This window comes from Manacus vitellinus, unplaced genomic scaffold (genome assembly GCF_001715985.3).
Source record: "Manacus vitellinus isolate BGI_N305 unplaced genomic scaffold, ASM171598v3 scaffold_9_pilon, whole genome shotgun sequence".
NCBI lineage: Eukaryota > Metazoa > Chordata > Aves > Passeriformes > Pipridae > Manacus > Manacus vitellinus.
The window spans coordinates 2,240,648-2,267,477 of NW_021940917.1; the positions used below are offsets into that span (position 1 = coordinate 2,240,648).

General features: G+C 40.8%; 1 protein-coding gene across 1 annotated transcript in view; it reads left to right on the forward strand.

The window, feature by feature from the left end:
* The first annotated feature begins 483 nt into the window (after positions 1–483).
* The window catches only part of CEMIP2 (cell migration inducing hyaluronidase 2), a 50,243-nt gene continuing 23,896 nt past the window's right edge, over positions 484–26,830 (forward strand). The window contains exons 1-7 of the mRNA XM_018086039.2: positions 484–555; positions 12,991–13,327; positions 17,719–17,859; positions 18,394–18,955; positions 22,298–22,467; positions 23,734–23,922; positions 26,532–26,701. Of these exons, the coding sequence (XP_017941528.2) occupies positions 13,003–13,327; positions 17,719–17,859; positions 18,394–18,955; positions 22,298–22,467; positions 23,734–23,922; positions 26,532–26,701 (1,557 nt within the window). The 5' untranslated portion in view covers positions 484–555; positions 12,991–13,002. The remainder of the gene's footprint in view (positions 556–12,990; positions 13,328–17,718; positions 17,860–18,393; positions 18,956–22,297; positions 22,468–23,733; positions 23,923–26,531; positions 26,702–26,830) is intronic.

The following is a 26,830-nucleotide window of genomic DNA, read 5'->3' on the forward strand; positions in this document are numbered from 1 at the left end:
TCGCTGGAACCAAAGTTACGTAGTGCATTGTTCATAGACATATAACCCAATTACCACTTTGTTACCACCTGTCTGAATTTTCCCAAGGAAAAAATTATGTTGGCAAACGTTGGCTATTTCCCGACGTATTTCACTGGAGCGTCTCGAATCAGATCACGGCGTTTTTCATTTTTATTTTTTTTTCCGATTTATAATGAGTTTGGCCCAACCTCGTTGCACAGGAAACGGTGGGAGGTCTGAAGCTTAAGACAAGCCCAATGTCAGATCTACATCAAAGCTGACAGCCTGGGAGGCTGAGGTGCCCTGGGGCTCCGGGTCCTCAGCAAAGGCAAGTCCTGGAGCTTCACAGTCCCTCGTAATTTCTAAACCAATTGATGCTCTTCGGTGTGTAACAGCTACAGAAACAGGTTCCTTGAAATTCAGTACGTTTTTGGGTTTAGTTTGATTTTGTTTCAAATCAGACACCAAAAATAAAAAATAATTAAAAAAGCGCGTTGGAATCAGATTTTCCAGTCATCTCTTTCCCCAGATAAGACTGCCCGGACTACGACTGCTGTAAGTAACTTTGTTCGCTCTCCCCGGTCAGCTCGGTCAGCGCGCGTGTACCGACAGCTGCCCCGTGCCTCTGCCCTCTGCTACTGTCGCCTCCGATGCGCTTCATCCTTCCATCCCCCCACCACCGTTGCCTCTACGAGGGCAGCGCACTGTGCCTCTCCCCGACGCCTCCCGCTTCTTCACCTGCTTTTGCACCCGGCGGACCTTTCACAGCGCCCCGGCACTACCTGCGCGCCTACACTGCGGACTTTTTTCTTTATTTCTTTTTTAAAACTCGGACATGGGCATATACCGCTGCCTCTGATATTTTAGTTGTAAATCAGCTTCTCTCCACCCAGCCGGGAGGAGACCCGTAGGTCAGGGCAGGGGTGCAAAGTACCCCTCCGCCTCTTCTTTGCCCCCCTAGCCCCGGGTGCTGGCAGGAGAGCGGGCGGGCGGGGCCGGAGGGATTGCAGTCCCCGCCGCAGGAAGTTCCTCGGCCGGGGCCGGGGGGATTTGCAGTCCCGCCGGGAAGTTCCTCGGCCGGGACCGCAGAGGATGCAGTCCCGCCGGGGACCCCTCCAGCCGGGGCCGGGATCACTGTGCTCGGCGGAGCGCAGAGCGGAGCCACTGCCCGAGGACGGCACCGGCGCGGCGAGGGGCGGGTGGGCGGTGAGGGCAGGTGAGGGCGGCCCCGCTCCGCCCCCGGCGCGGGGGCGGTTGGGAGCGGGGGGGCGGCGGCCGCGGGGCGCAGACCGCCGCCGCTCGGGCCGGAGCTGGGGAACTCCCGCGGGGAGTTCCGTCGCTGCCAAACTTGCGTAAGGGCCGGGGAGCCGGGCGGCGAGCGCGCGGGACTTGCGAGCACTCGGCGGTACCTCCGGCCCGTGTCCCGGGCGCGGAGCGCCATGCGCCGCCACTGATGCGCGCCAGCGCCAGGGGCCCAGGTGAGGATCGCGCCCGGTCCGGCCGGGTCGGCCGCCAGCGTCGAGACGCGGGCCGGGCCTGCCGGGCGGGCGGGCCGCCGCGACCGTGCGGGCCGGCTGCGGCTGGGCTGCCCGCCGCCTGCCGGCGGCGGCTCTGCCTGCAGTGGGCCTCTTTTGTTTCCGGGGCCGGCGGGAGGGGAGGGAAGGAAAGAGTGGGAGAGCAAAGGGGAGGGGAAGGACGGCAGCGGGGCAGCTGCAGCCAGCAGGCGGGGCGGCGGCGGCGGGGAAAGCCGGGGCAGCGGCCGCCGGGGAAGCCTACGCGGACGCGCTTGGCCTGTGCCCAGCAGTGTGCGGCCCCGCGACTCCTCCGCGGGTGCTCGGCAGGTGCGGCGGGGCCGCGCTGGCTGGGCCGCGGCTTTGTTGGTGCGCGCCCGGTGGGATACTGCTGGAACTGCAGTGGGAAGCAGCTGGGCTCAAATCAGCATCGCGGCAGGGACTGCGCTGGGACTTGGTAGGTATCCCCGAATAATCGGGTTATCGTGGAGTGCCTTCCTGGTGACTAATAACTAGTGTCTGCTTTACTTGCCCAGAGGCACGGAAGAAACAGTGGGAGTTGTACATCATCTCAGCCCTTCCGAGAAAAGAGGGTGTGCGGTGATGAATGCCCCGCGGTTTTGCTACATCACAGCTTAGGCGAGAGCTGTGTGCTGAAGATGCTGTCCTTGTTTGTGCTTTACATGTGAAGTAGTGGCACGGATTCTTTAAAAGGGGAGAGATTTTAAATTTCTGAGTAGTTATAAAAAGAAAATAGCACCTGGGCCTTGACAAAGACTAAATGAAGATAAATGAAGATAAAGCAGTACTTCGTATTTTTGTGTGACATTAGTCAAGTTTTAATGAATCACAGAAAAATTGTGAAATGATGGGAAATGGCCTATGGGTAGCAGTAGGGAGGAAGGGATGTTCATCTTTGTTCTTAGGAGTCTGTAGCTCTTCAACATGCTTTGTCTGCATAGATACTATGCACTGCCTGTGCAGATGTAGAATCTGCCTGATGAAGTTTGTTGTGCCTGTGCCTCCTGCACTTTCCCTACTAATACATACAAAGTCTGTATGCCAGGGACTTTGAGCTAGACAAAGTGTCCACAGGAGTAACAGTTTATGTAAAGCACTCATAATGCCCCCATCATCAAATTTGAGAAGAAAAAAGTGTGTGTGGGGGGAAGAGGACAAAGACAAGGGGTGTTGTGAGGTCCATGCTAAATGAGTGTCTTCTAAAATTCAGCATATCATCTGAACAGTAGCTGGGGAGTGTGCTGTTTTGAGATGTGGATAGGTGTTTTTCAATGGCAGACTGTAGGGTTTTTTAATTATGAATATTATCACTTTCACCCCCACAGTATTTTGTGGGGAAAATGGTGGTGAGGGTTGGCTGGAAACTTTTAGGCAGTTCATCAGACTTGTCGCTGGTTGGTGGAGACACTAACTAGTAGAAGATGGTGGCCCCTGTGTGGAAAAGCCATTGTTTTCAGAAAGCTCTGTGAAATCCATTAAAGGGTTGCTATCTGTAACAGGTCCTATGGCTGGAAGAGTTACCTTTTGGTGACACAGCTCACATTTCTTCCAAGTTGACATATCAGGGGATGGAGTAGGGGTACAAAAAGGTTGTTTTTCCTCTAAGGCATAAGTATAAAGATAGGTGGAGCACAAGCTGGGGGACTACCTTGGTTATTTTACAGCTTTTTTTTTTTAAATTTGACTTGATACATGTTTGAGTAGCTTGTACTTAAAAGGAGGGTAGAGGTTTTATTTCCTTGAGTAATGAGAGAGTGCAGTGGGACAGGTGCTTTTCAGTCTGATTTAAATACTTCAAAACAATATTCTTATCACCAAAGATGCAAATAAATGCCTGCATGCCTTGGACAGTCTGGACTAGAAATGTTCTTTAATTACAGATAACTTATTAATTTGCTTTTAATACAAAACACAGTCGTTAACTTCCTTTATTGTATGTCTGTCATGTTTCAGAAAAATTCTATTAAACAGTTTTATTATGCTTTTTTCTGTGTGTTTTGAGGTTAGTCAGTTCAGCTTCTCGCTGTGGAAGTCTTGTTTGCAGAAAATGAGCAGTGTTCTGCAGGTCATTATTTTTTCTCCATGTGAGGACAAAAAGATGGACATTAGAAATACCAGGGACCTTACTTGGTGACTCAGTTATGTCTTTCTTACCTGTTGAGTAGGAGATAGCCCTTTCCTTCTTTACCTGTGAGATGGCTCTGACCACACTCTGGAGCTCCATCTCCTCTTTGTTTTGTACATGAGCTGGGGGCATGTGGGGAGGAGAAGGAACTTGGTCCCCATTGTTTGATGGGGGCTAATGCTGCAGCCTATACAGCTGTAAGGCTACACCCCTGTCCCACAGCTAAAGGAGCTTCTTGGCTGATGGGCCACATCATGCATGTCTTCAAGGAAACTTGTCCCACAGTGCTTGCAGCGACACTGTTCTTCACCTGTGTGTTTGAACGAACGATTTAAAAACCTCAGCCAAATCTGGTAAATCTCTCTTTCTGTATATTAAAAAATTATAAGAGTGTAGTCTTAACTGTATAAATAAAGTTCATGCTTAGCATTACTAAGACAGTTTTGTAGAATCATCTAACGTGTGCATCAAAACATGATTAAAATCTGTATTGTAAATTGGAGTTTCTTGATTTAAATCATGATTTTTAGACTTGATTCATTCTCAGCTTATTTTTACTAGAAGGGATTTCACTACTGATTTAATGGAGGTATTTTTGGCAATTGTTTGTAGATATGGGTGTAGAAATCCACTGAAATATTTTCTTGGAAGAGTAAAACTGAGAAAGAAAATGGAGAAAGAGTAGGAAACTCTATACCTTTGTAAAAGATGTGAGGGAGAAAAGTCAGATGTTTGCCAATATTGAAATGAAATACTGAAGGCATTAAAGAATGCATACTTTAGAACAGATTTTATTCCTTTGGTGTGAAGTAGTTTAATGCAAGAGAACCTATCAGCAGCTCTTCTATCTTTTTGGTGCATGGGATTAAAGAAGGGGAATGTGAAAAAAAGAGTGGTACAGTCCTGCAAGATGACCAGCTATACCTGGCAGGATGTTGCAGTACTTAATGGCTGGGTGCAAATTTCTTGGGGTTTCCTAGAATGGAATTTACCACAGTAAGCCAGAATAAGAATGTGGCCACTAGCTCAGTAGAAGGCATACTTAATGGTGGATTACAGGTCTTTGTTTTGCTCTTTGAAGACTTACTTCTGTTTTGGGATATCCCAAATATGCCATCTGTGACTTTTATAAAACGAAAATAATAGAACATATTTTTATTTTATAAGATTGTACAAAAGTTTCATGTTAAGTCAGTGTAAGTTTCAGTGTAAGTTACATCACTGTTTGTTTTTCACCAAGCTCTCGACTCACATAGTTCTGTGATTCCTGTGGTACCTTAGAGCCGTGGAGGATGTTGGCATTCAGATATACAGGAAGTTATTCTTTGATAGTTTATTGGTAGAAACTCTTCTCACAAGACTCTTCCTTTGAAGGCTTTGTGCCCTGATGGGTTTAGCTGGTATGTGCTGCGCCATTCTGCTGCATGTCACTATTCCTACAGCAAGTGAAAATTGTACTTAAGTTTCATATACTGTGTATCAGTCTGGCGTGTTAATGTAAGCTGTCATGTTAAGGTGTATTTTGTGCTGACAATGTCAACAGACAGTTGCAGTGGCTGAGCTGAGAGGGATTTGATCCTTAGAGGAGGAGAGGTGATTTTGGAAAAGTGAAGGCAGAAGACAGTTAAATGAGATCTTAAAGCATAGTAGAAGAGTGACCACATTGTATCAGGCTTAGTGTCCATCCAGGCAATTGCCAAATGTCTAACAATTCTGAGGAAAAGGTATCTGGTTACTACATAATGATGCTACTACTTTCATCCTCGAACAGCTTATTGCTCAAGGACTTCCTAAACTTGAGGCAGTATTACTTATCCACCAGCCCTCTGACTGAGACTGACTTTTCTGCAGCCTTGTTACTCTCTTAACCTACATAAATTCTTGGAAGTCCACAGCATACAGTACTGAGTCAGGCTCAGAAACCTCTCCGTTTCAGCCTTTTTTTTTTTTCCCCTTGGAAGAGACATGAACTCATTTGCATTCTTCCTGCTACTTCTGACTGTATGGACCTGTGTCATATATCCTCTCTCTTAGTCATCCACCACCAGGATGAAGAATCCTTTGGGAGTGCAAACAGCTAAGAAGTGCTGATGTCACAGCTGTGTTCTCATTGAAGTGATTTGGAGCTCTTACTTAATTTTTTAAGGCATACTTATTTACCTTGGCTCATACATATGCAAGACAACTTCAAAAAATGTGAGTGTGCAGCTGCAACAGTTCAGCTTTTCAAGCAGCATTGTCTTATTTGTGGTTGATGCACGGCTAAAAACAGTCCCTCAAGTAAGCAGAATAAGGGGTGAGATATCATTTACTGAAGGTTGAGTTGGACTGAGAAAAAAATTACAAGAACTTAACAGATTTGCCTAAGAAGAAGGAAATGCACATGCTGATATGGAAGAGAGCGTATTATGCTACTGATTATTGTTTTAAATATAATTTAAACATGACAACCTTCTGATTATTGAGTGGTTCTGTCAGTACACCAAGGAGTATTTTTGCTTGTATCTGTTGAACAAAGCTAAACATGGGATCTCACTCTTTTCCCCATTGCCTGTTATATTCTGTACAGTCATATATGCTTATAATCTTACTTCTTATAATCTATTTATGAGAACTTTTCTAATTTGAAAATCTTACTTTCCTCCTCTTTGGAGGACGATTGTAGGCCTGAACTCTATTTCATCAGTGATTCAGTGTATTGCCAGAACTGGACTTCACCTCTCTGAAGTGTATTACCATTTACACAGAAAACTTTCTGCAGTGAAGTCCTAAGCTGTGGCTGTTTGGATGGGATTTGTGTTTTTCTCAAGACTGCAGATAGCTGTAGATACCACTTCTTATTGTCAATATGAGAAGTAGTTAAGTTTTTTGCTGTTTTGTGTGGTTTGTTTTTTTTTTTCCTACCATCATATTCAGGTTCTCTAAGATGAACGCAGCAGCAAATGCATCACTTTCACGTGAAGGTGTTGACTGAAATGGAGCTGTTAATTTACTTTAAAGTAGACTTGTACTCAGATGCATGACTGACCTGAGGAGAACAAAGTGTTTTCTAAACTACCCCTCCAATGTCCCTGTGAGGCTAGTGACCTCTTTTTTTTTCTCATATTACAACCTTGGGGCTGAAATAAGCTGTGACTCATGCAGCAAGCTAATAACAGACGGGTGATTAAAATGCAAGTTTCCACTCTTGTTCTCATAGACAAATTATTAAATCTTTCATTCCTGAAAATATGAAACAGTAAAAATTGTTCCATTCATGTTGTTTATTTCAGCCCATGTGCCACATATTTCCTAGCGTGCTCTCTTGAATCTGCTGTATTTAAGTCGTCAATCAATTCACTTGCATGCAAAGAAACAAGTGATTTCTTCATGGTTTCCTCCAGCAGAACATCCTGTTGTTTTAACAGTGAATGAAAAACAGAATAGAGTTCCCCAATTTATAAGTCATTTATAGAGGTTAGCTGTATCAAAAAGAAATATAGGGAGAAAAGTAGAATTCACTCTTAAGTGTCAGGTACCATTTTAGATATACTGACCATGGTTTGCTGTGGCTTCTCAGTTGTGTTTCTTTGTTTTAGTGGGGCACGACTTGAAAATACTACAGTTGTATTTGAGCAGACTGAAAGTAGCAATGTCTTCTGGTCAGTTAAGAATTCTTGAAAGCTTGCAGGACAATGTTTGGAAAAAAAACATGTCCCTGCAGTTTCTACAGTAAGACACATCTCTGCAGAAGTACAAAAATCCGTAAGTTTTATACATGAACTTTCTGCAAAATTAGATATTTCATCTGTTGCATCAAATACTCTGCTGACAGTTGTGTAAGTGAAAACAAGCAAGCTCTACAGAGTTTATTCACACAAACTGTGGGTGAAGGACAAAAGCCCAGTTGTCATTGGAGTGGGGAACCATTTTTCTTGTACAAATACCCATTTTACCTCTGATCTTTCAGTCTTATCCCTAATGGTGATCTACCAAACACCTTCACAAGAGGCTAGGAATTAAATTCAGGGCTGTCCTGTATACTGTAAGCCATGAATCTGATAGTGGTTTTGCTTGACATGCTATAATTTCATGCTTGTCCCCATAGACATACTTGTGTTCCAGAGGCTACAAATTATCTGTCTACTTCCTTTGGGAAGCAATCATCTCACCATCATCTCCCCCTCACCATGTTATCCTTTCTAATCCATAGCTAGTAGCTTAATTGTTTCGTATATCGTATCACCTAAACATACATAGTTCAACTTTCCCTATAATTTTGAAATTTGCTTCTGACCTGGAGAGAGACTAGTGTGCTCTAAGATTTCATTGGAGCAGCTGATGAAGATTACTTCTATCTATAGACCTTGTCTTACAGTGTAAATATAATGCATGCTTTCACTTCTGTCTCTTGATATGTGGTATCAAAGTGATTCTGCGATTCTGTACTTTGAAAGAGTTGTTTTAGGAAACATGGTCCTTGGCTCAAATGGTTGCTTATCATGCAATTTTGCATGTTTTCTGTATGCCAAAAAATTCAGTAAAAAATAGAAGTGGTGGCATGCAGCAAATGGCTTGTGTGCCTAGAAGATGTCAATACGAGTTTTTACACTTTTTTTTTAAGTCAGCTGGGATTTTTCAGGCTGTTATAAAAGTTATTGTCATTTCCAACAATTACTTTACTGTACTAGTGTGTTTTAATGTGCACATATTCTTTCCAGCTTTTGTACACAGGTGGAAAAGTGGGTTCCTACAAACATTGCTGTCTGTGGTCGTAGTGAATAGGTAGGTGTAATTTCAGAATAAGGAAGTAGAAGAAAATGTGGAAGCAGATAGGAAAGCATGTGGGCACCCTGTGTATCTATAGGGGACAAAATTCTTAATGGTGAGGTTGGGATTCATTGAACTGGGGACTTCCAGGGCATTTGAAGCATTGAATTAGTATCTCCATTGTAGTTGACCAACTTGAAGGCTTGTAAAAATGTGCATGTCGTACTTTAGGTGTTTGGTTTATATCACTTTCTGTTCAGTAATTGTACCTACTTAGAACCTTTTTAATACTGAATTCTTGTCCCTTTTCTTGGATCTCTCACTGCACTTTGATTTCATACCAGACAAGTGCCTCTACCAGGAAAGCAGCATGTGGTGCTGTGTTGCATGGGGAAATATTTTTTTTTTTTGGTGGTTGTTTTCCTCCACCTTTCCTCAGCCTTTTCCTTAATGGAAATTATATACTCTGAAATTAGACAGTGGGGTAATAGGTCAGCACTACAGCTGGTGGTGTTTGATAGCCCAGATCAACAGAAGTGTGTGATTTTTTTTCTGGTTTCTCTTTTGTTTTATTTTTAAGAGGTATGATCCTTAAAACATGCTTAAAGTGAAACATTAATTTCTTTGCACTGCAGGGAAGTAAGCATACTTTCTTGACAAAGTTTTCAGAAGGTGCAGGGGTGTGCGAGTTTTCTAGCATGTTTGATGGGTTTTATTTGACAGCAGAGAAGCGTGAAGTATCTTGGAATATTTCTCACATTTTGGGTGGTGTCAGGTGATGTTTTGAGTTATCTGGTGAAAGAATCAGATCCCTTTCCAGGAAACCAACCCCAAAATGAGTAATGGATAAGTATGGCACTTGCTTCTCGGCACACAGTCACGTCTCAGGAGGTTCAGGTGTTATTCCTTGGTTGTACAGTGCATATATTTCTAGTTTCTGGCAGTGTGGAACAATGTGGGCTTTTATGAGTGTGGTAGTGGCTCAAGTTAAAAGTGATGAAGGAATTCTTGAGGGGACTGGAGATGTTGCAGCCTGTTCAGCAGCTCATTGCTGTCTGCCTGCTGGGGTTTGCTGTCTACACAGCTCAGATGCTCTGTAGGCAGATCCAGACTTGCAGGCATTCACTGTTTTCACTTAGATGCTGTGCAAAACAAAATGTTTTTAAGTTTTTATTTTAGGTGGTTTAAGCTGAGTTGGCTGATGATATCAGTATGAGAACTACTTGCTTATGTTTTAGGAAGGGGTGCATGAACAAAAATCTGGATTGTGTGGAGTAGCACTACTCTTGCAGAAGAGTGATATGCAAGTAGTGCAGTCATCCAGCAGATGGATGGCGACAAATACTTTGTGGGCTGAAGCATCTGAGATATTCCAGCTGAGTCTGTGCATAGGAAGCTTCCCTGGTACTGATGAGCTGGAAGCACATGTTTAAGTGTGGCCCTAACTAAAAGCTGTGTTGAATAATGGATTTAAAATCTTGCATGATACCCTGTTGAAGGGAATACTGAATTCCAGTTCAGGAATACTGAAACAACAGCATGCCTGAATGGCATGACAAATAACATTTGTACAGATTGAGCTCTGTATAACTCTTAGGTAATTGGTTGTATATGGTGCAAGAACTTGACTGTTACTGAAAATAATTCGAAGCAAGGCGCAAAGTAAAATACTGCATTATTCTCGATATTACAGTACAGTTGTAAAATTGGGTGGTGTTCTTGTCTGAGGTCATACCATCAGGAAGAGATGCCCAGATCATGAGCTACTTTGGGAGACCACAGCATAGGCACAGGTTAAAGGGAAACATGGAGAAATTCAGGTGCATGGGAACTTGCAAGGAAATGGGGTGTTTAGGTAGTTCAACAGTTTGTGGGTTTTTGTCCTGCATTTTACTCTGTAAATGGATTTACAGAGAAAAATTTGTATTTGTGACATACAGACTGTATTCATGCACTCAAATAATCGCATTTCTGAGACATAACTGGCCATACAACCAATTACTATGCATGCATTTTTGTGGTGCTATCTGAAGGCTTCCACAGAGTGGAAATAAACAAGCCAATAATTTGAATTCAATTATCAATTTGTCTTTTAAAGAAGCCAGTAGCTGCTCTACAGGATAGAAGAGATCCTTTTCCAGCTAGAGAATTTCAAATAATACATGAAGAGGGCAGGAAGCGTTGCAATGGTTACTCCTGTTTTAATGGAAAACTATATGGTAGTTCTCTAGCTTGTCCTAAGTATCTCCTTGTGGCTTTGTTTCATTATTTTTATTTTGAAATGGGCAGGAAAGCAGTTCTGCAGTCTCTTTTCCACCTGTCTTTGGGGTGACCTGTGTTTGCACTTGAATGGGATAATTGGAAAACTTTTACGGTTTCCAAAATGAGATTTGCAAACAAAGCAGAATGCTTTGTACAAAACAAAATATGCTTGAAATATGACACAAGTGTTTTCAATGTCTGTTGTAAGGAATGATTTTTTTTTTTCTTTAGGAGTCTGGCAGTACTTTGTGACCTTGATAGGCAAAATTGTGGTAAAATTATTTTGTAAAACTAAGTTTTGCATGGCCAATCTGAATTTAGATGATATAGCTGAGTAATTAACAAACTCGTTAACTCCTTGTGTCATGCTATAATGAACTCTGTAGTTATTTTGTCAGTGTCACAGATAAATGCCATAACTGAAAACTTTTTAAGTTTAAGGAGTAAGGGTTTCAAATCATAAAATAAAATAAATCTTAATGTGGGATCAGATTTCTTAAAACTTTTAATCAACAAGTTAGTCCAGTATTTGTTTCAGCTAGACTGTCTTTGAATTAGTTGAAAAGCTCCTTCTCTGCTTAGCTTTTAACACCGCTTCTAGAACATAGAAATGATTGAATTTTCACTGCTGAGAGATGACAAGTTGAGTGTAAAAGCACATGTGATGAAAGCAAACTGTTCCACTGCTCATAACACATTGGGCAGTTAAGTCTGGGAAGAGAAGATTATGTTTGGGAAATAGTTTCTCAAAGAACAGAAAGGAGAGTGTTGAAAATCAATTTGCTGTAACGAACAGGTGCAAGAAACACTGCACCGCACTGGAGGACTTGGAATAGTTTTTGCACTTTGGGATAGCTACTCCAGTTAATGTTTCAGTGCGTTGATTGTCATTGTGTATACATCTGGAGATGCATTGTCTTCCCTGAAAGAATTATCCAGCCTGTTCAATAGTAACAACTCTTTTGCCTTGAAACTGTGAAGTATGAGATTTTGCACCATGAGAGACAAAAGGCTCCTTTGCTACTTCTCAGAATAAGATTACAGTTGTCACATTTCTTCTTCATCAGCGTGCCTGACACTTCAGAGTAACCCTTTTTTAATGGAAGAGAAAGAGGATCTTTATGCTCTTCCATTATTAGTAGTTTTTATTTTCCTGATTCACGTTGCTATTTGATACACATGACTTATGCCTAAATCCCCTTCAGGGTTTAGTTTAAAAAGTTATGTTTCAGTTAACTGAAACTTGAGCAGCCTTCTCAAAAAGTTCTATCCATAAGAAATGTTAATAGTAATGAGAAAAAAAAATCATACCAGCTTTGTGAGTACTCTACAACACTGTTGACTGGAAAACCTGAGAAAACAGCCAAATGCAGGTTTGTGTCTCTTAAAGCAGAAAAGCGTGATGGGTTAGAACTGGTGGTGAGGATGGGCCAGATAGTGATGGCATTGGTAATCATTCCTCTTTGAGTGCTTCAGAATAAAGGTGGAAGCAGTACTAGTAACTGAAATAAATGCAGCACTCGCTTCTGGGTGATAGGTACATTGATATGGAGGAGACATGTTGCTTCCAGGCTTTGTGACCAAACTCAAGTATCTCAGCAGTGAGGAAAACCACAGGGTTTGCTGAATGAGTTGCAGATGGCTCTCTTATAGGACTGTTCCTGAGGCACATTTACTAGCAGTTAAATCCTACTGTAAGTAAAGTTTGTGGGCCCTGTATGCCTCAGCTCATTAAGAGTGTTGACTGTGTCAGCATGAATAAACATAAAATAGTATTTTGTATTTTGTATATTTAAATGCATTTTACTGCTTCCGGTGTGGAAGGAAGACTTGTCTCTTTCAGCTTCTTTTTCATGAAGGAAAACAGTGAGGATTTTGTTCAGCTCCTGTGCACAGAAGAAATACATTTAGGCATTCTTTACATAACTGTGGGGAAGCAGGGGTTGCTAGCTTTCTCATTGTTCAGCTTATTTCTTAATTGCAGAATACAAGTTAACTGTGAAAACACTCTGAAAAATACCTACTGGAACTATGAAGAAATGGTCTGTGCTTTACTGGGTTCCCACACCAGATGCTTTTGAGCTTAATTTTGTTGAAGACACATGTGCTATTGTTCCATGCTTTTATACCATGTCAAGCGCCCAGTAACAACTGAGTGGCTGATACTTCGTAAATAGCCACAGCTTCAGTGGCTGTTCTTCTTAAGAAATGTGGCTTAAAGTTGCCTGTCGTTATTTCTTTTTTTCTTTTATGTATTTTGATGTGTGCTCTGAAAGCCTGTCTCTTGTCTTTTCCCTATGTGTGTGTGTGTGTGTGTTCCAGTGACTTTATAACATGCAAGACACTGATGCCAGGGGGAGCTCCCCTGCGTTCCTCCGGCCTCAGAACGGGAGCAGTCACAGGTCTTCGGGGTACATCCCAGGGAGAATTGCTCCTCTCCGTCCCCCACCACCCTCACAGAGCCATGCTGCTGCTGAATTTACCTCGGCCAGACAAGAAGCCCGGACAAGACTTCCGTCCCTACCAGTGGAGCAGCACCGCCGACAGGCAGAAGCCAACAGGCATAAAAATACTCTTATTTGCTTTGCCATTTCTAGCCTTTCACTTTTTGTTGCACTGGGGATTTTTTTGGGAATAGCTTCAAAATATGCTCCAGATGGTAAGTTCTTTTGCAAACAAAATCATCCTAGAAGTTATACTACCTGTGATCATAACTCAATAATTCAGCATCAGGATTAGTGTTGAAAGTTAAGTGCAAAAATAGGACACTTAGTGCAATTTTAACATTGAAGGAGGCAGTGTTTGGGGCAAAGATCAACTCCTTTTTATGTTATCAGTGTCGTTTTTATTATGCATGATTTGATTTACTTAAGTGAAACAGGCATAGCAGTAAATAAATATTACTGGTTGAGGGGAAAAAGCATGAATGTTTTAGAAGCATAATTATTTTTGTCTGCAGAAGCTGTCTCGTAGGTTCCTAAATTGTAGACAAAATGAAATCCTTATCTGTGTAAGCAGTAACTGAAGAAGATAGTAAAAAAGCATTCAAGTAAAAACATTTAAAAATCTGGGAGAACCTATACCAACTGTACATGTTTGCTCTGTTTATACACAAATTGGGCAGGGCCCTTTTTTGATCTGTTAGTCTTGATTTATTTTTTTTTCAGCTCATTTTGGAAAACTGAGCAACTTTTGTGGAATTTGGAGAATCTCTGAGATGTGTCAGTGTCTGTAAAGCATGAACAGGTGATGTGATTAACTGCTGATCACACAGTGTACATCACTCTGGCCAGTTACTCCTAGGAGCTGCTGTGAAGTGCAGTTGCTAGTTGCTAAATGTTGGTAGTATAGTTTGGAGCATAGGTTGTTTTGGTTGTTTTGTTTGAATTTTTAGGGTATTTTTAAGGCAGAAGTCAGGTTTCTAAAAGCTAAAGAGGATTTTGAATTTAAACTGTTGACTCTTGTAATAACAGACTTCTCACTAGCTTTTGGCATAGTAATTAATAAGATGCAGTTTCCAAAGTCAACGCAACACAGGCTGAACAAGTCAGATAATCAGTTGAAGATTTCAGATGACAGTACAGAATGAATGCACATATCCATCTGGACTGCTCTTGGTGGTAGCTTGCTGAGATACCTTCTTGGGTGAAGTTACTGAGTATTCTTAATAATAATGAAGGAAAGCAACAAAACCTTAGGGAGTAGTAAACGGAAGGTTATTCCTGTGTTGTGATCTGGATCACTCGTAACGGGTACATATGCAAGTAAGTACTTTGGTTACAGACACATTCACAGCGGACTGAAGGATGCCTCACCCAGTTGACTCTGTGAAGTACTTTGAGGTGAAGTCAGACTCTTCTCAGTGGTGCTGAGCAATAGGACAAAAGTTAATGGACAGAAACTGATGCACAGGACATTCTACCTTAATATGAGAAAGAAATTCTCTGCTGTGTAGGTGACCATGTGCTGAAACAGGTTGCTCAGAGAGGCTGTGGAGTCTCCCTCACTGGAGGTATTCAAGAACCGTCTGGATACAGCCCTGTGCTGTGAGCTCTGGGATGGCCTCACTTGAGCAGGTAGATTGGACCAGATGATCCACTGTGGGCCCTTCCAATCTTACCCATTCTGTGATACTGTGAAATCCTGACACAAGAGAAACTCCTATAAGCACCAAGGAAATTCTGATTGACATATGGTTGTTGGAGCAACTTCCCAGTTCTCCAACAAGTTGAAATGTTAATACGCTTAGCTCCAACACAAGCACATGCAGTACTGCAGTGAATGACATCAGTTCCAGTTAGGTATGTTCTTCCTCAGGGCTAATTGGAAATGCATACTGTCAGTACTCGTAATGGCTGTTTAAAAGGCAGTGGAGGGAATGTGGCACTTGGTAGTAATTGAGCATAAATCCTAAACCTCTGGCTTACCTTCCCCAAAGGGAAAACGATAGTCTGCATTTCTGTTCCTGCCTGTCAACTGGTTTCTTTTTTCCTCCTTGCTTTTATCATCCTGTCATCTCTTTTTTGAAAGAGTCCTGAACACTGGAGATCAGAAAGAACGCTGGAAATGCAATTTTCTTCCCCATTTCCCTGGGTTTGTGCTGCATGGTCAGGATGACAAGCTGAGGAGGTTTTCAGTGGAAAGTTCTGCTTTACCGTTGAATCTCTGGGCTGGAGCTTGCCCAGGATAAACAGGATCCTCAGAAAATTTAGCTGCCCAGCTGTGATAAACTTATGCTGAGCATAATATAACACTGATAACTTTTTCCCAGAGGCCTTAAAAACTCCAGACAAGATGTCTAAGCAGGTAGGAAGTAACTGTTTAACTATATCTTCAGAACTGCTTCCTGCCGTCTTTTCTCCTGCCAAGTTTCATATACTGGCTTCATGGAAAGTTCTAGAGTTTATTTTTTGTCAGGGTGTTTTCTTGTGGGTGGGGTGATGTATTTTTCTTCAGCAATTTGCAAAAATTTCACTTCCTCCCCCCCTGCTATTAGAAGGAACAAAACCTTAAGGAGAGTTGGCCCATTTTTACAGAAATGCACTGAACTAGAGGCTTGACTTGAAAAGTTTTCAACATGAGTGACTAAATTCGGCAAGGTCATCACTACCTACTGGTTTCTGATCTGTTCTGATTTCATTTAACCTAAACTGTAGAGGCAATGACTGTCGTCTGTAAGATGTAATCAGTAATTTTGGAGGTGACATATGATGAAGTTCTAAATATTTGGTGTTTCCGTGCAGCCCACTGCAATTGCTAAGGGAGAATTTCAAAATACTCTTGCTGAGCACATCTGTTTGCCATGCCCCAGAAGCATGTGTTTGCATTACAGGAGTGCCCGTTTCTGATTCTGATGGCATTCTTGATGGATTGTAATGTACAATAGATATTAAAATTGTAATTTTTTTTAGTTACTGTGCTATATCTCTTCTTTCTGACTCAACAGAAAAATTCAGTCACTAGATCTGCTCCTGTGAATCACACTAAGCAGAAGTCATCAGGTTGCTGACTCATGGTTTCCTCACATTGCCCTTTGCTACCAGCCAGGAAATAAGTGTTTCTTCACAGCGCTTGTGTGTGTGGTATCTGGGGAAAAGGGGTTGGGGACTCTGCATGAGTCAGACAGTAGACTTGCCTTTATTCAGTGAGTGCTCAGCAGTCTTGCTAATTGCAATACTTCTTGCTTTTTGGCTTTCCCTTATTGAATTACATTTTCCAAATGCTGTCTTCATAGGATCCTCCCAAAAGATTTAATTTTGTTTTTCTTTTTACACTGCTACTTATATGTCTTTTGCTCTTTCTGCAGTTTGCTAATTTTTCTGCACTGGTAGTGAAATTTTGGTATATGTGGGTTTCCTGAGTTGGGAGGAATTTGATAAGCTGAGAGTTAATACTGAAGGAAAAACATTTCTGTCAGCAAAACTAAGGCTGGCTTGTGTTAAACTTGTGGATAGGTTTTGCTTTCTTTAGGTTTTGCAAGAATGGACTATCGCTAATAGCTTTCTGCCTCTGAAGTTGCACTTCACGTGTGAGTGTTTTTCTTCAGAAGATAGATTGTGCAAAGGCTATTCTGACTGTGACTATTCAGCTGCTAACCTGTTTATTTTGGCATCTTTTTAGTTGTCTTTTGCATATGAAAAATATTTTTAGTCTGACTTTTGGTAACATATTCCAAGGAATATGCCTGTGCTGCTGCATTACTCAGATGCTTAATAAGCTAAAGAGGTATGTGTTGTAAATACTACATTGCTGTAACTTCATCTGAAATCACACAATCCTGTCACTTCCTGCTGCTGCCTCTCCTTTTCTGACCTTGTAGCTTGGTGTTATTGCCTGTGTAGTGCCAGACCTTCAGTGGAGTTTCAGCAAGGATTGCATGTGTGTCTACTCTTGTGTGGTTTGTAGCCTGATACTTAAGCCGACTTCCTAAGGGATACAAACCAATAAGTTTAAATCCAAATGTCTTGTCTCTCAGGAAACTGCTATAGCCAATTATGTATTATACTAAATATAATAAGGATGTCTTGTCCCTCTTTTATCCCTTGCCTGCAAACCTACACTGAAAGAATTGATTTGCGTCCTTAAAAGCAAGATGGTATCAGCCTTTCTGACATAGGGAAGGGATCCAGATGCTTTACAACCATGTTAGTTAGCCTAGGTAGCTGGCCTAAGACTTCCATTGCTCAGTGTGATTGCTCTGCATCTGAGTGCATCCTGCTTGCCTCTTCTCATCTACTACAGGTGATATAGCAAATAAGAAAAAAATCAGATGGAGTTCAGAAGTATCTATTGTCAACAGTGTGTGGTTATCAGTAGTTTCATACAGTGTAAGAAGGCCTTCCTACCCTTGAGAGTTTAGCTACCTTTCATGTGTCTTTTTGGCTACTCAGATATACACAGTGGCATCAGTGGGTACAGTGTTGTAACCATAGAAAGAGGTGAGAATCTTTTGTGAGTGACTGACTGTCTTACTTGTGTTCATCCTAATGATGCCTTGATTGATGTGACGGTGTTTGTTTTTTAAAAGTTGAATTTCACATTGTATTGCAGAGAATTGTCCTGATCAGAATCCTCGTCTTAAAAACTGGAGCCCTGGAAAAGATCCTGAAAAAAGAGTTTTTATCAAAAAAGGGGATTTGTTTCGTCTGAACTCAGATGCTACAGTACACTCTATAGTTATACAGGATGGAGGTATGAAATAGCAGGATAAACACCATGCTTCAGTGTTCTGTGTATTTTTTACTTCTGTGATTACATAAAAATATATTGAAAGTTTACATTGCAACTTATTAACCAGTTGCTGTGCTTTTACTTTTGAGCCTGCTACCAGGTCAAGTATGTAATTCAAAAGATGAATGAACACTGTAGTATCTTTTCGGTACATCACTGATAAAGTTTTCTGTAGGATATATAGTAAAAAAAGATTGTTTAGTAGCCTTCTTTGTACAAGATCTGCTTGTCTTCTGCTGGTACCTCTTGTATATTAGTAATTCTACAAAAATGGCAGAAAATAATTAGGAATAGACCAAGCAAATTCTTACAAAGATAAATCACAATTGGTAGCAGTTGCTTTCCCAAATATTCATAAATATATGTAAGAACATCACAGCTCAATTTGTGGGTGTGGAAAATAAATCTGTAATTTCTCTGTTGTTCTTATTGCAGAAGTTTTTTGAGTCTATCTGAATTTTGCTTTGACATACAGAAATATTTTCTTTCCTTTAGGTATACTTGTTTTTGCTGATGATAAAGAAGGTTCTAAAAATATTACCTTGAGAACTCGATTTATCCTGATAAAGGATGGTGGAATGCTTCACGTTGGAGCAGAGAAATGCCGCTATAAATCCAAAGCAACTATTATTTTGTATGGGAAATCAAATGAAGGTGCTGATGTGTTAGAATTTGGTGAAAAATTTATTGGCGTGGGCCCTGAAGGAACACTGGAGTTGCATGGGCACCAGAAGCTATCATGGACTTTTCTGTCAAAGACTTTGTATTTCTCAGGGCTGGCCTATGGTCCTTATACATTTAAAAAGAATTTTTCCCGAGGACTAAATGTTAGAGTGATCGATCAGGACACAGCAGAGATTTTGGAAGTGCTGAAGTTTGATACTCATGAATTTTCAGAAGACAGCTTGAAGCTTCAGAACTTACTGAAAAATGGAAGTCCTGGTCGCATTATTGCTATTGCTGTAGGAGATTCTGCTGCTAAAAATCTACTGGAGGAAACCAGAGTGACTATTCAAAATCTTTTGGGAAGTAAGTTTGTCAGAGGATTAAGTTACAGGTAAATAATTTATTTTACCTTTTGTGCTAAGTAAAGATGAGATGCAGATTTGGGGGATTTGTTACCTTTGGCAGTGTCTGTTCATAAAGTTTTCAGAGAATTCTCGTGTTGTGCATAGTACTGCAGTAATAGTACTCAGTTAGTGATATAGTGCAGAGCCTGATAGTTACAGATATTTGTGTGACAGATTTTATTACTTGTAATTGCTCTCTTTTACTGTTCTTTACAGAAATTAAAACTGGGTGCAGCAAGGATTATTTTGTCATTCTAAGATGCAGGTGGAAAACAGCTGTTAGGTGGAGCTTTTAATGCCTCTGACTTTAGAGAAGCAAGGAATGGAACTAAGTGATTTTTAAGGTCCCTACCAACCCAAACCATTCTGTGATTCTAAGGGATGCTAATCCCGAGTATCAAATACCATCTTAGTCATACTCCTGCACTGTTGAAATGGAAGTACGTTACTCCTCCGTTGAGTCTGCAAAGGAACTGATCTCTGGAATTTTTTTGTAATTGAAGTGCACTTACAAGGTGTTTCTGTATCTTTTTACCATTCTTTTCAGTTGGTCAGGATTTGGTTGGTGAGACAGTAGAAGAGGTATAACAGGAATTATTAAAGCAGGAAACTTAAACTGCTGTGCCGTTCATTTAGTTGTTGCAAATGGCTTTTTGCAGTGCATGTTTTGAACGTGGCTTTGTGCTGCAGAGGATTGTTCACACTACTCTGGACATACAAAGCAATGTACCCAAGGTGGCCAAGAAGGCCAATGGCATCCTGGCTTTTATCAGCAATAGTGTGGCCAGCAGGACCAGGAAAGTGATTGTTCCTCTGTACTGAGCACTGGGGAGGTCACACCTCAAGTTCTGTGTCCAGTTCTGGGCCCTTCACAACCAGAAAGACATCGAGGTGCTGCAGTTTGTCCAGAGAAGGACAACAAAGCTGATGAAGGGTCTAGAGAGTAATGCATATGAGAGGCAGCTGAGGGAGAGGGGGGTGTTTAGCTTGGAGAAAAGGAGGCTCAGGGGAGACCTTACCACTGTCTACAACAACCAGAAAAGAGACTGTTAGCCAAGTGGGGGTTGATCTCTTCTCCTAAGCAGGTAGTGACAGGACAAGAGGACTTGATTTCAAGCTGCACCAGGGGAGGTTCAGGAATTCAGCAGGAATTTCTTCATGGAAGAGATTGTTAAACATTGGAATGGACTGCCCAGGGAGATGGGAGGATGCTCAGGGATCCCTGGAGTTGTTCAGGAAATGAGTGGACATGGCACTTAGTGCCGTGGTCTAGTTGACAAGATGGTGATTGGTCACAGGTTGGACTTGATGATCTTAGAGGTATTTTCCAGCCTAAATCATTCTGTGATTCTGTGTTGTCGATACAAGGGAAAGTGTACCCAGTCTACGAAGTGACTGTCAGTCTGTTCTTCAGCTTCCATTGAGGCAATGTTGTATAACCTCTCTATTTTTTCCAGTATTTTCCAGGAAATTGGTCATTTAGTTTTTCTGTTCTATTCTTATCCCTCACTAGGCCCTAACATCTGGATTCCTGTTAGTTTCCTCCCTATGCTTTGGCAGAGGCGGGCTGGCGTGTCAGTCAGGATGGCATGTTCTGACCTCAGTTCCTGTCAGGAATACATTTATGTCACTGACTGTGTAAGGGTGGAGTCATGGAATGGAAAGCACTTGCAGTGCTGCCTCTGAAGCAGTTTGGTCAGAGATGCCAAGACCTGGATGTCCTGAAGTAGAGCACCACTTCTGAAAGCAGCAAAGCCCCCTGTGGCTTTGGATTGTTCAGGTTGTGGTGCAGCCAGCCCGACCTGTCCTGAGAGGTGTAGATTTGTGGGATTTGTCTCTGCCTGTGACCTCCACAGAGTTTGTCTGAAATGAGGAACTTCTTCAGCCTGCAAGTGGGAAGAAGCAACCTTTTTTCCTTCTCTGCTGAATTGATTCTTGTCTGTTTTCCGTAGTCAGTAAAGGCTCTGTAAGCACATAAAATTGTTTTGTTCTGCTGTGGAAGATGGGCGAGAAGCTCTCCCCGATGGCTCACTGAGGGTCGTTTTGTTAAACCTGTAAAGCTAGTGAAGAAGATTTCAGCATGGAGGTGAATACTCCATTACATCCCTCTCTCCTTCTACCTCTTCCTGCAAAATAACATGCATCGAAATACCTTTATTTTAAATGTTGATATGTGAAACATTCAGATTGTTTGCTGCTGCTGCTGAAAAGCTGACCCAATATGTACTATTCCTATGAACATGTTAATGAATCCCAATCAACAAAAATATCAAGAGGGGACTGAAATCAAGGCAGGTGGATCAAAGGTGGTTTTAATATCTGCCTTTAAATCAATCATTAACAACAGACTGTAGTCCAGATAGTTAAGACTGTTTTCATTTAGGGTGAATGATTCAACTTTAATGATGCAAAATTGTCCAGCTTTTTTAGATGATCTCGACTGCTTCCTCTGTACACATGATTATGGCATTACAGAGGACAGCAAAATAGACTTGTTTTTTTTGAACTTGGTAAAAACTTTCTGTGGTGTGTTGTTTGCTTTTAATTTCCAAAAACTTAGATGCATTGAGCAGAGCCATAAGAAGGGCAAGTACATCCAGGGCAGTTCCCTGCTCTATGCTGATGCTCAGCCAAGTAGGTGTCCAGCTGAGGGGTGGGCCAGGGAGGAGTGAAAAACAACAACCCTAGGTCTCAACCTTCAGACATTTTGTTGATCTCTTGTGCAGAGGTTGTGTAACAGCATGTGGTTCCTTTTCTGGATCTGAGCATCCTGAAAGATTCAAGAACTATTGACTGTCCAACACAGTAGCCAGTGCCAGTGGGTGCTGTTGGCTGTGTCCATCCCTCCTGGCCTGATGAACATGTGGTCCCCTGGGAGTCCTGGCCACTCCTTTGGGATGCTGCTGGCTGATGGCAGCGGGCCATGGCAGGAATGTTGGCACTGGCTCCTAGTCCTCCTGCACCCTACTAATGCTTTCTGGGAATAGGATCCTGTATTGCTTTTGTCTGTTGCTCATCTCTAGCAATTTTTGCTTTTGGAAAAAAGTGTATCTTGTTGAATGTTTTCCTAAAAATGTATATGGAAGTCTTCTCCAGTGAGAGCTCTTTTATTTGCCATTTTGTGTATAGGACATCCAGCTATTTTAAACAATTTTTCTTTTCAATGAGGTCTGCCCATTTTCTTCTACATTTTGAAGTTGCATTTTAAAATTAATCTAGAAGAGCAGACAAAAGGGGTTTTAGACTTTGGTGCTCCTTGTCTTTTCCTTTTTCTGTGAAGAATTTGTTAAAAGCCATTTTATTTAAACATTTACTTTTGATTTTCACAGGCAAGCGTGGGCTTTAGTTGGTGTTATAGGTGGTGGAAATTCTTCCTGTAATGAATCAGTGAGAAACTATGAAAACCACAGCACTGGTGGGAAAGCTCTTGCTCAGAAAGAGTTTTTCACAGTGGACGGGCAGAAGTTTGTTGTGAGAGCTTACAGCGAATGGAATGATGGTAGGAAAGTGTTTTTTGAAATCCTGCAGTTGGAGAAGAAGAAAAATATTATATATGCCTTTTTTTTTTTTTTTTTGCTAGAGATGTTGGTTGCAATTTAAATTTTTGAGTGCTACTGTAAGTTGTTTTTGCTTGCTGTGGATGAAATATGAGCACATAGTTCTTCAGTGCTACCTATTTTCTCAGTCTGTTTGTATAGAGCATGTGATCAGTATCATATTAAGAATCTTAATTTTTAGTATATTTAAATGGAGATAGGAGTGTTATAAATGCTGATGCTTTTTTAAATTTTATTTTAGTAATTTTTCAGCCATGTATATTTTAAATATGAGCTTTCAAGATGTTGATTATAGTGCTAAAAAAGAAAACTTGATAGAAGCCAAGAGAAGTGTTTTATTCTTCTACAATTTTCTCTTGCTGTTTGAATGCTGAACTTTAGGCAGCTGTTCTCATACAAAGTTGAATCTGTGCTGTAAAAAGCTAGAAAGTCTATCACTTATTTTATCCTTTATTAATTTTTTAAACTTAAGGTAGCTTTGATCTGAGGTTTTTATGGGTAGTTACCTTTTTCTGGTTTTAGAATTATTAAGCAATATAGTGTTTTCCTCAAAAGAATTTTTTTATGGTAGTCATGTGTTTACTTGTTAAGTAATTAAGCCATTAGGTACTACCCTTTTACTGTTCATTATGGCCCTATGAAAATGTATAGACTTGTATTTTGGTGGATTTTTTAAAAAATATCTCTTTTACTTGCTGGTGCTGTAGAGTTAAGTTCAAGAGTTAGCAAAAGCAGCTGAACTTATGCAAATCCATCATAAGCTAATGAAATATCATACGTGTGTAATTTAGTCTGCCAAACTGTTCTGTTAGTTGTGCTTAAAAAAAAAGTCCCTCTACTTTTTTTTCCAGGACCTTGATTACATTTGCAGAGTTTAAAATGGCAAATGTCATTAGAAACAAGCAGAGGTAGCTGGACCTACAAATTGTTGCCATATGATATTAGTTTGTGGTTTTTTTTTAAATCATAGATTTTTCCTGTTGGTGTTAGTTCTGACTTTTCCCTTTGTTTTATTTGAGATCAAATAAATAAGCAGGCTGTAAAGGTATGTCACACTGGCATGTTTAAGGTCAGAGTTCTAGTTTAGAGGGCTTTGGAGCTTGTGAAATCTCATACATATTTTATTAGTATGTACTTGGTTAGAGAATGGTTTCATATAAAGTTGAATATAATCTTATATTGTGTTTACTTTTTTTTTCCTTAATTAGGTGTCCCAGTTTCAGGCTTCCAGGTCGAAGCGGTAGGTGGAGTAATACTGAATCTTCTGGATGATGCTAGTAGTTGGGAGCCTGGAGACCGGATTGTGGTTGCAAGCACAGACTATTCAATGTATCAGACAGAGGAATTCACCCTCCTTCCCTGCCCAGAATGTACCAAGCATCAGGTTAAAGTCAAAGGTATGAGAGCAGTCCCCAGTTGAAGGCCTGTGTGAAATATATATTTGTCCATGGACAGTCCCTTGCAATGGGAGCAGTAAGGAACAACCTTTTCACATGTCTCTGTGTGACTTTGTTGCCATATGCACGAGCGTGTAATTCTCTTTGCTGCAAAATGACTCTGTATAATGTCAGGTCTGCCTCAAAGCTTACCGTACTAACTTTTCTTTCTAGTTTCTTCCCAAGCTTGTTGAATGCCTTAGTTTTTTTCCAAGAGGATTATGCTTGTTTTCTTTCCCTGGCTTCTTTCTGTCTTTTCACAAATTCTCTTTATATGTGCTTGAATAGCTGTTATGATCATTACCATTTCCTTTGCCTTTAGTGTTCTTCCCCTCTTTTGAAATGTTATCATTATAACTTTTTCTGTTATTAAAAAAAGAGAAATAAAAAAAAGAAGAAAAAAGAAAATTGCAATCCTTTTTTTCTCCATTTCCTCAGTCTCCTTTCTACCCCCCACCAACAAAATGGTTATAAAATAAGTGGCCCTTCCAAGACTCTGCTCACACAGAATATCCCTGGGTGGTTGCGATCTGTTTTTCCTTTGGGTGTGATGCGCACAAAATGGTTGTGTGTGTTGTTGACCATTTCCTTTTTATTATCTGAATCATTCTGCTTGACATCACAAGAACCTCCCAGGGGACTGACTTGCCAGCTATGCTGGCTTCTGTGTTTTCCTTCTGCTGCTCCACACCCACTCCATGCCCTCCTTCTTGGTGGTCCTCCAGCTTCTGGTCTGGAGCTTTCCCTCTCGCTCCTTCTGGTGGGCTGCAGTGTCAGTCGGTAGCGCAGACTAATGAGAAGTGTTTAAGTGTTTTTGCAGTGTTAGTTTGCAGCAGCTCATTAGTGCTGTTCTGAATGTGGTTTGTCCTATTAGTCTCTGCATGGTGCGACTTCCTCTTCAAACTGCCCTTCACTTTGTTCATTCTTGGAAGCTTTCTGTGCGTACCCTCAAACTTCCCTATTCCCTTCTACCTTAAGGGACTGCCAGTCTGTATGTCCCCCTTGCAGTGAAATTTGCTTCCCACAGCATTTGTTAGCATGTGCACATATGTTTTACTGCACTGAGAAGTCTTGAGTATGAAAAAAGTGTATCTGAGTTTACCTTATTATACATTGGAGAATGCCAGGCTGCGTGAAGTTTTGGAGGTGTCTTAGTGCCATTGAACACAATGCTTCCTTGTCTTTGTTCTTAAATATCATTTTGTGTGTTTTAGGGAGCAAACTTAACTTGAACATTGCAGTGCAAAATTTAAGAAGGTTTTTGTCATGATTTAATAGTGTATGTGCGAATTCTGTTTCATCTGGAAATCGTGTGTGAGAAAGCAACTGCTTTCGAAGGTTTTTAAAAACCCCATTTTCACAAGATTTACAATATGGTATAAAATACAAAATCTTGTCTTTTTGAAAATAAATCCTATCTAAATTGTTTATAGATCTTTAGAAGGTGTTAAGGAAGTGAACTTGCCCATTTGTTTTTTTTTTTTCACTCTCAGTAGGGTTTTCTTTGTTTTGGTAACATATACAGTTTAAAAAAATCCCCAAACCACCCTACATATTTGTTCAATGAAGAAAGAATTTTCTGTGGAATGGTAAATTTGACATGCTGAAGAATGTTCCATTTTTTGAAATTATTACTTGAAGTTTTTGCTAAGCTTTTAGCTATTTTCACCTCTTTGTAGTAGAAAACCTAAAAAGTATTGTATTGTAGGTGCCCTACTTGCTCTTTCTTCACTTGATTTATATTTGCTAGTCAAATGCAGGGGAAAACAATAGGTAAGCCTTCAGGGAGAGGAGTGCAGGCCCATTTGCAGACATCATTTGTCTTTTTAAATCCTCAACAGCAGATCCAGAGTTAATATCACTCTTAGTTTTGCTTCTCTGGTAGTTTAGGCTTTAATCCTTCTGTAAGCCTTGAAGGGATAGTGACAATCTGTACTCAGCAATCAATAAAAGCATTTTTTAAGGTTTGCAGGTTTTGAACTTTCTCAGTTCAAATAAGAAATTAATTGGTTTTTGGAAGAACAGTATTAAACCAGAGGTTCTTCTTTTTCCTGTTATTAGTTTATGAATACTCAGAATAGCTATCTAGGAAAGAGGAAATATAAGTAGGAAAGCAAATCCTTTTTTCTTTTAGGAGAGGATGAATACAGTATTTTCTAAAGGTGTTTGGGCCTCATTTTCAGTTCTTAATTTGTCTTTTAAACAGGTTAAGTAGCCAGCATCTTTTTTTCTTTTAAAGCAAGTGTGCACCTATGTTTCACTAGAAGTTTTCTAAATACGTTGGATTAATTTAAACTTTTCTTTGTTTTTTTTTCCCCATCCTGTTCACAAACTACTGGACTGAAATTAAGACACATTTGCAAATAAAATGTTGATATCCGTTTAGGATTAGTTTCTTATTAAAATAAGAGATACATCTACCATAAGAAAAACTAAGAGAGAATAGTGTGGTAAGAGGAATGCATGGGTTTTGTTGCTATGGTTAACTTGCTTATTTATATAAGTTGGTTCTGGTTTTAATCAATGACAACTTTTTTCTTTTTTCCCCCCTTCCAACTTTTGTTGGACAGAAAATCCTCAGTTTCCTCATGCAGGAGAAGTTATTGATGGAGTGGACATGAGAGCAGAAGTTGGAGTTCTTACAAGAAATATCTTAATAAAGGGAGAAACAGAAAATACCTGCTACCGTGAAAAGGAGTGTCAGTTCTTTAGTTATGATACGTTTGGTGGACATATCAAGGTTTGAAAAATATTTTACAGTAACTTTCTATCATGCACATCGAGGACAAAAAAGAATGTTAAACTGTAAAGTACTTGAAAACTTAACATCAATTCATACAGTTCCTTTGTGTGGAAATGACTTTGTTCT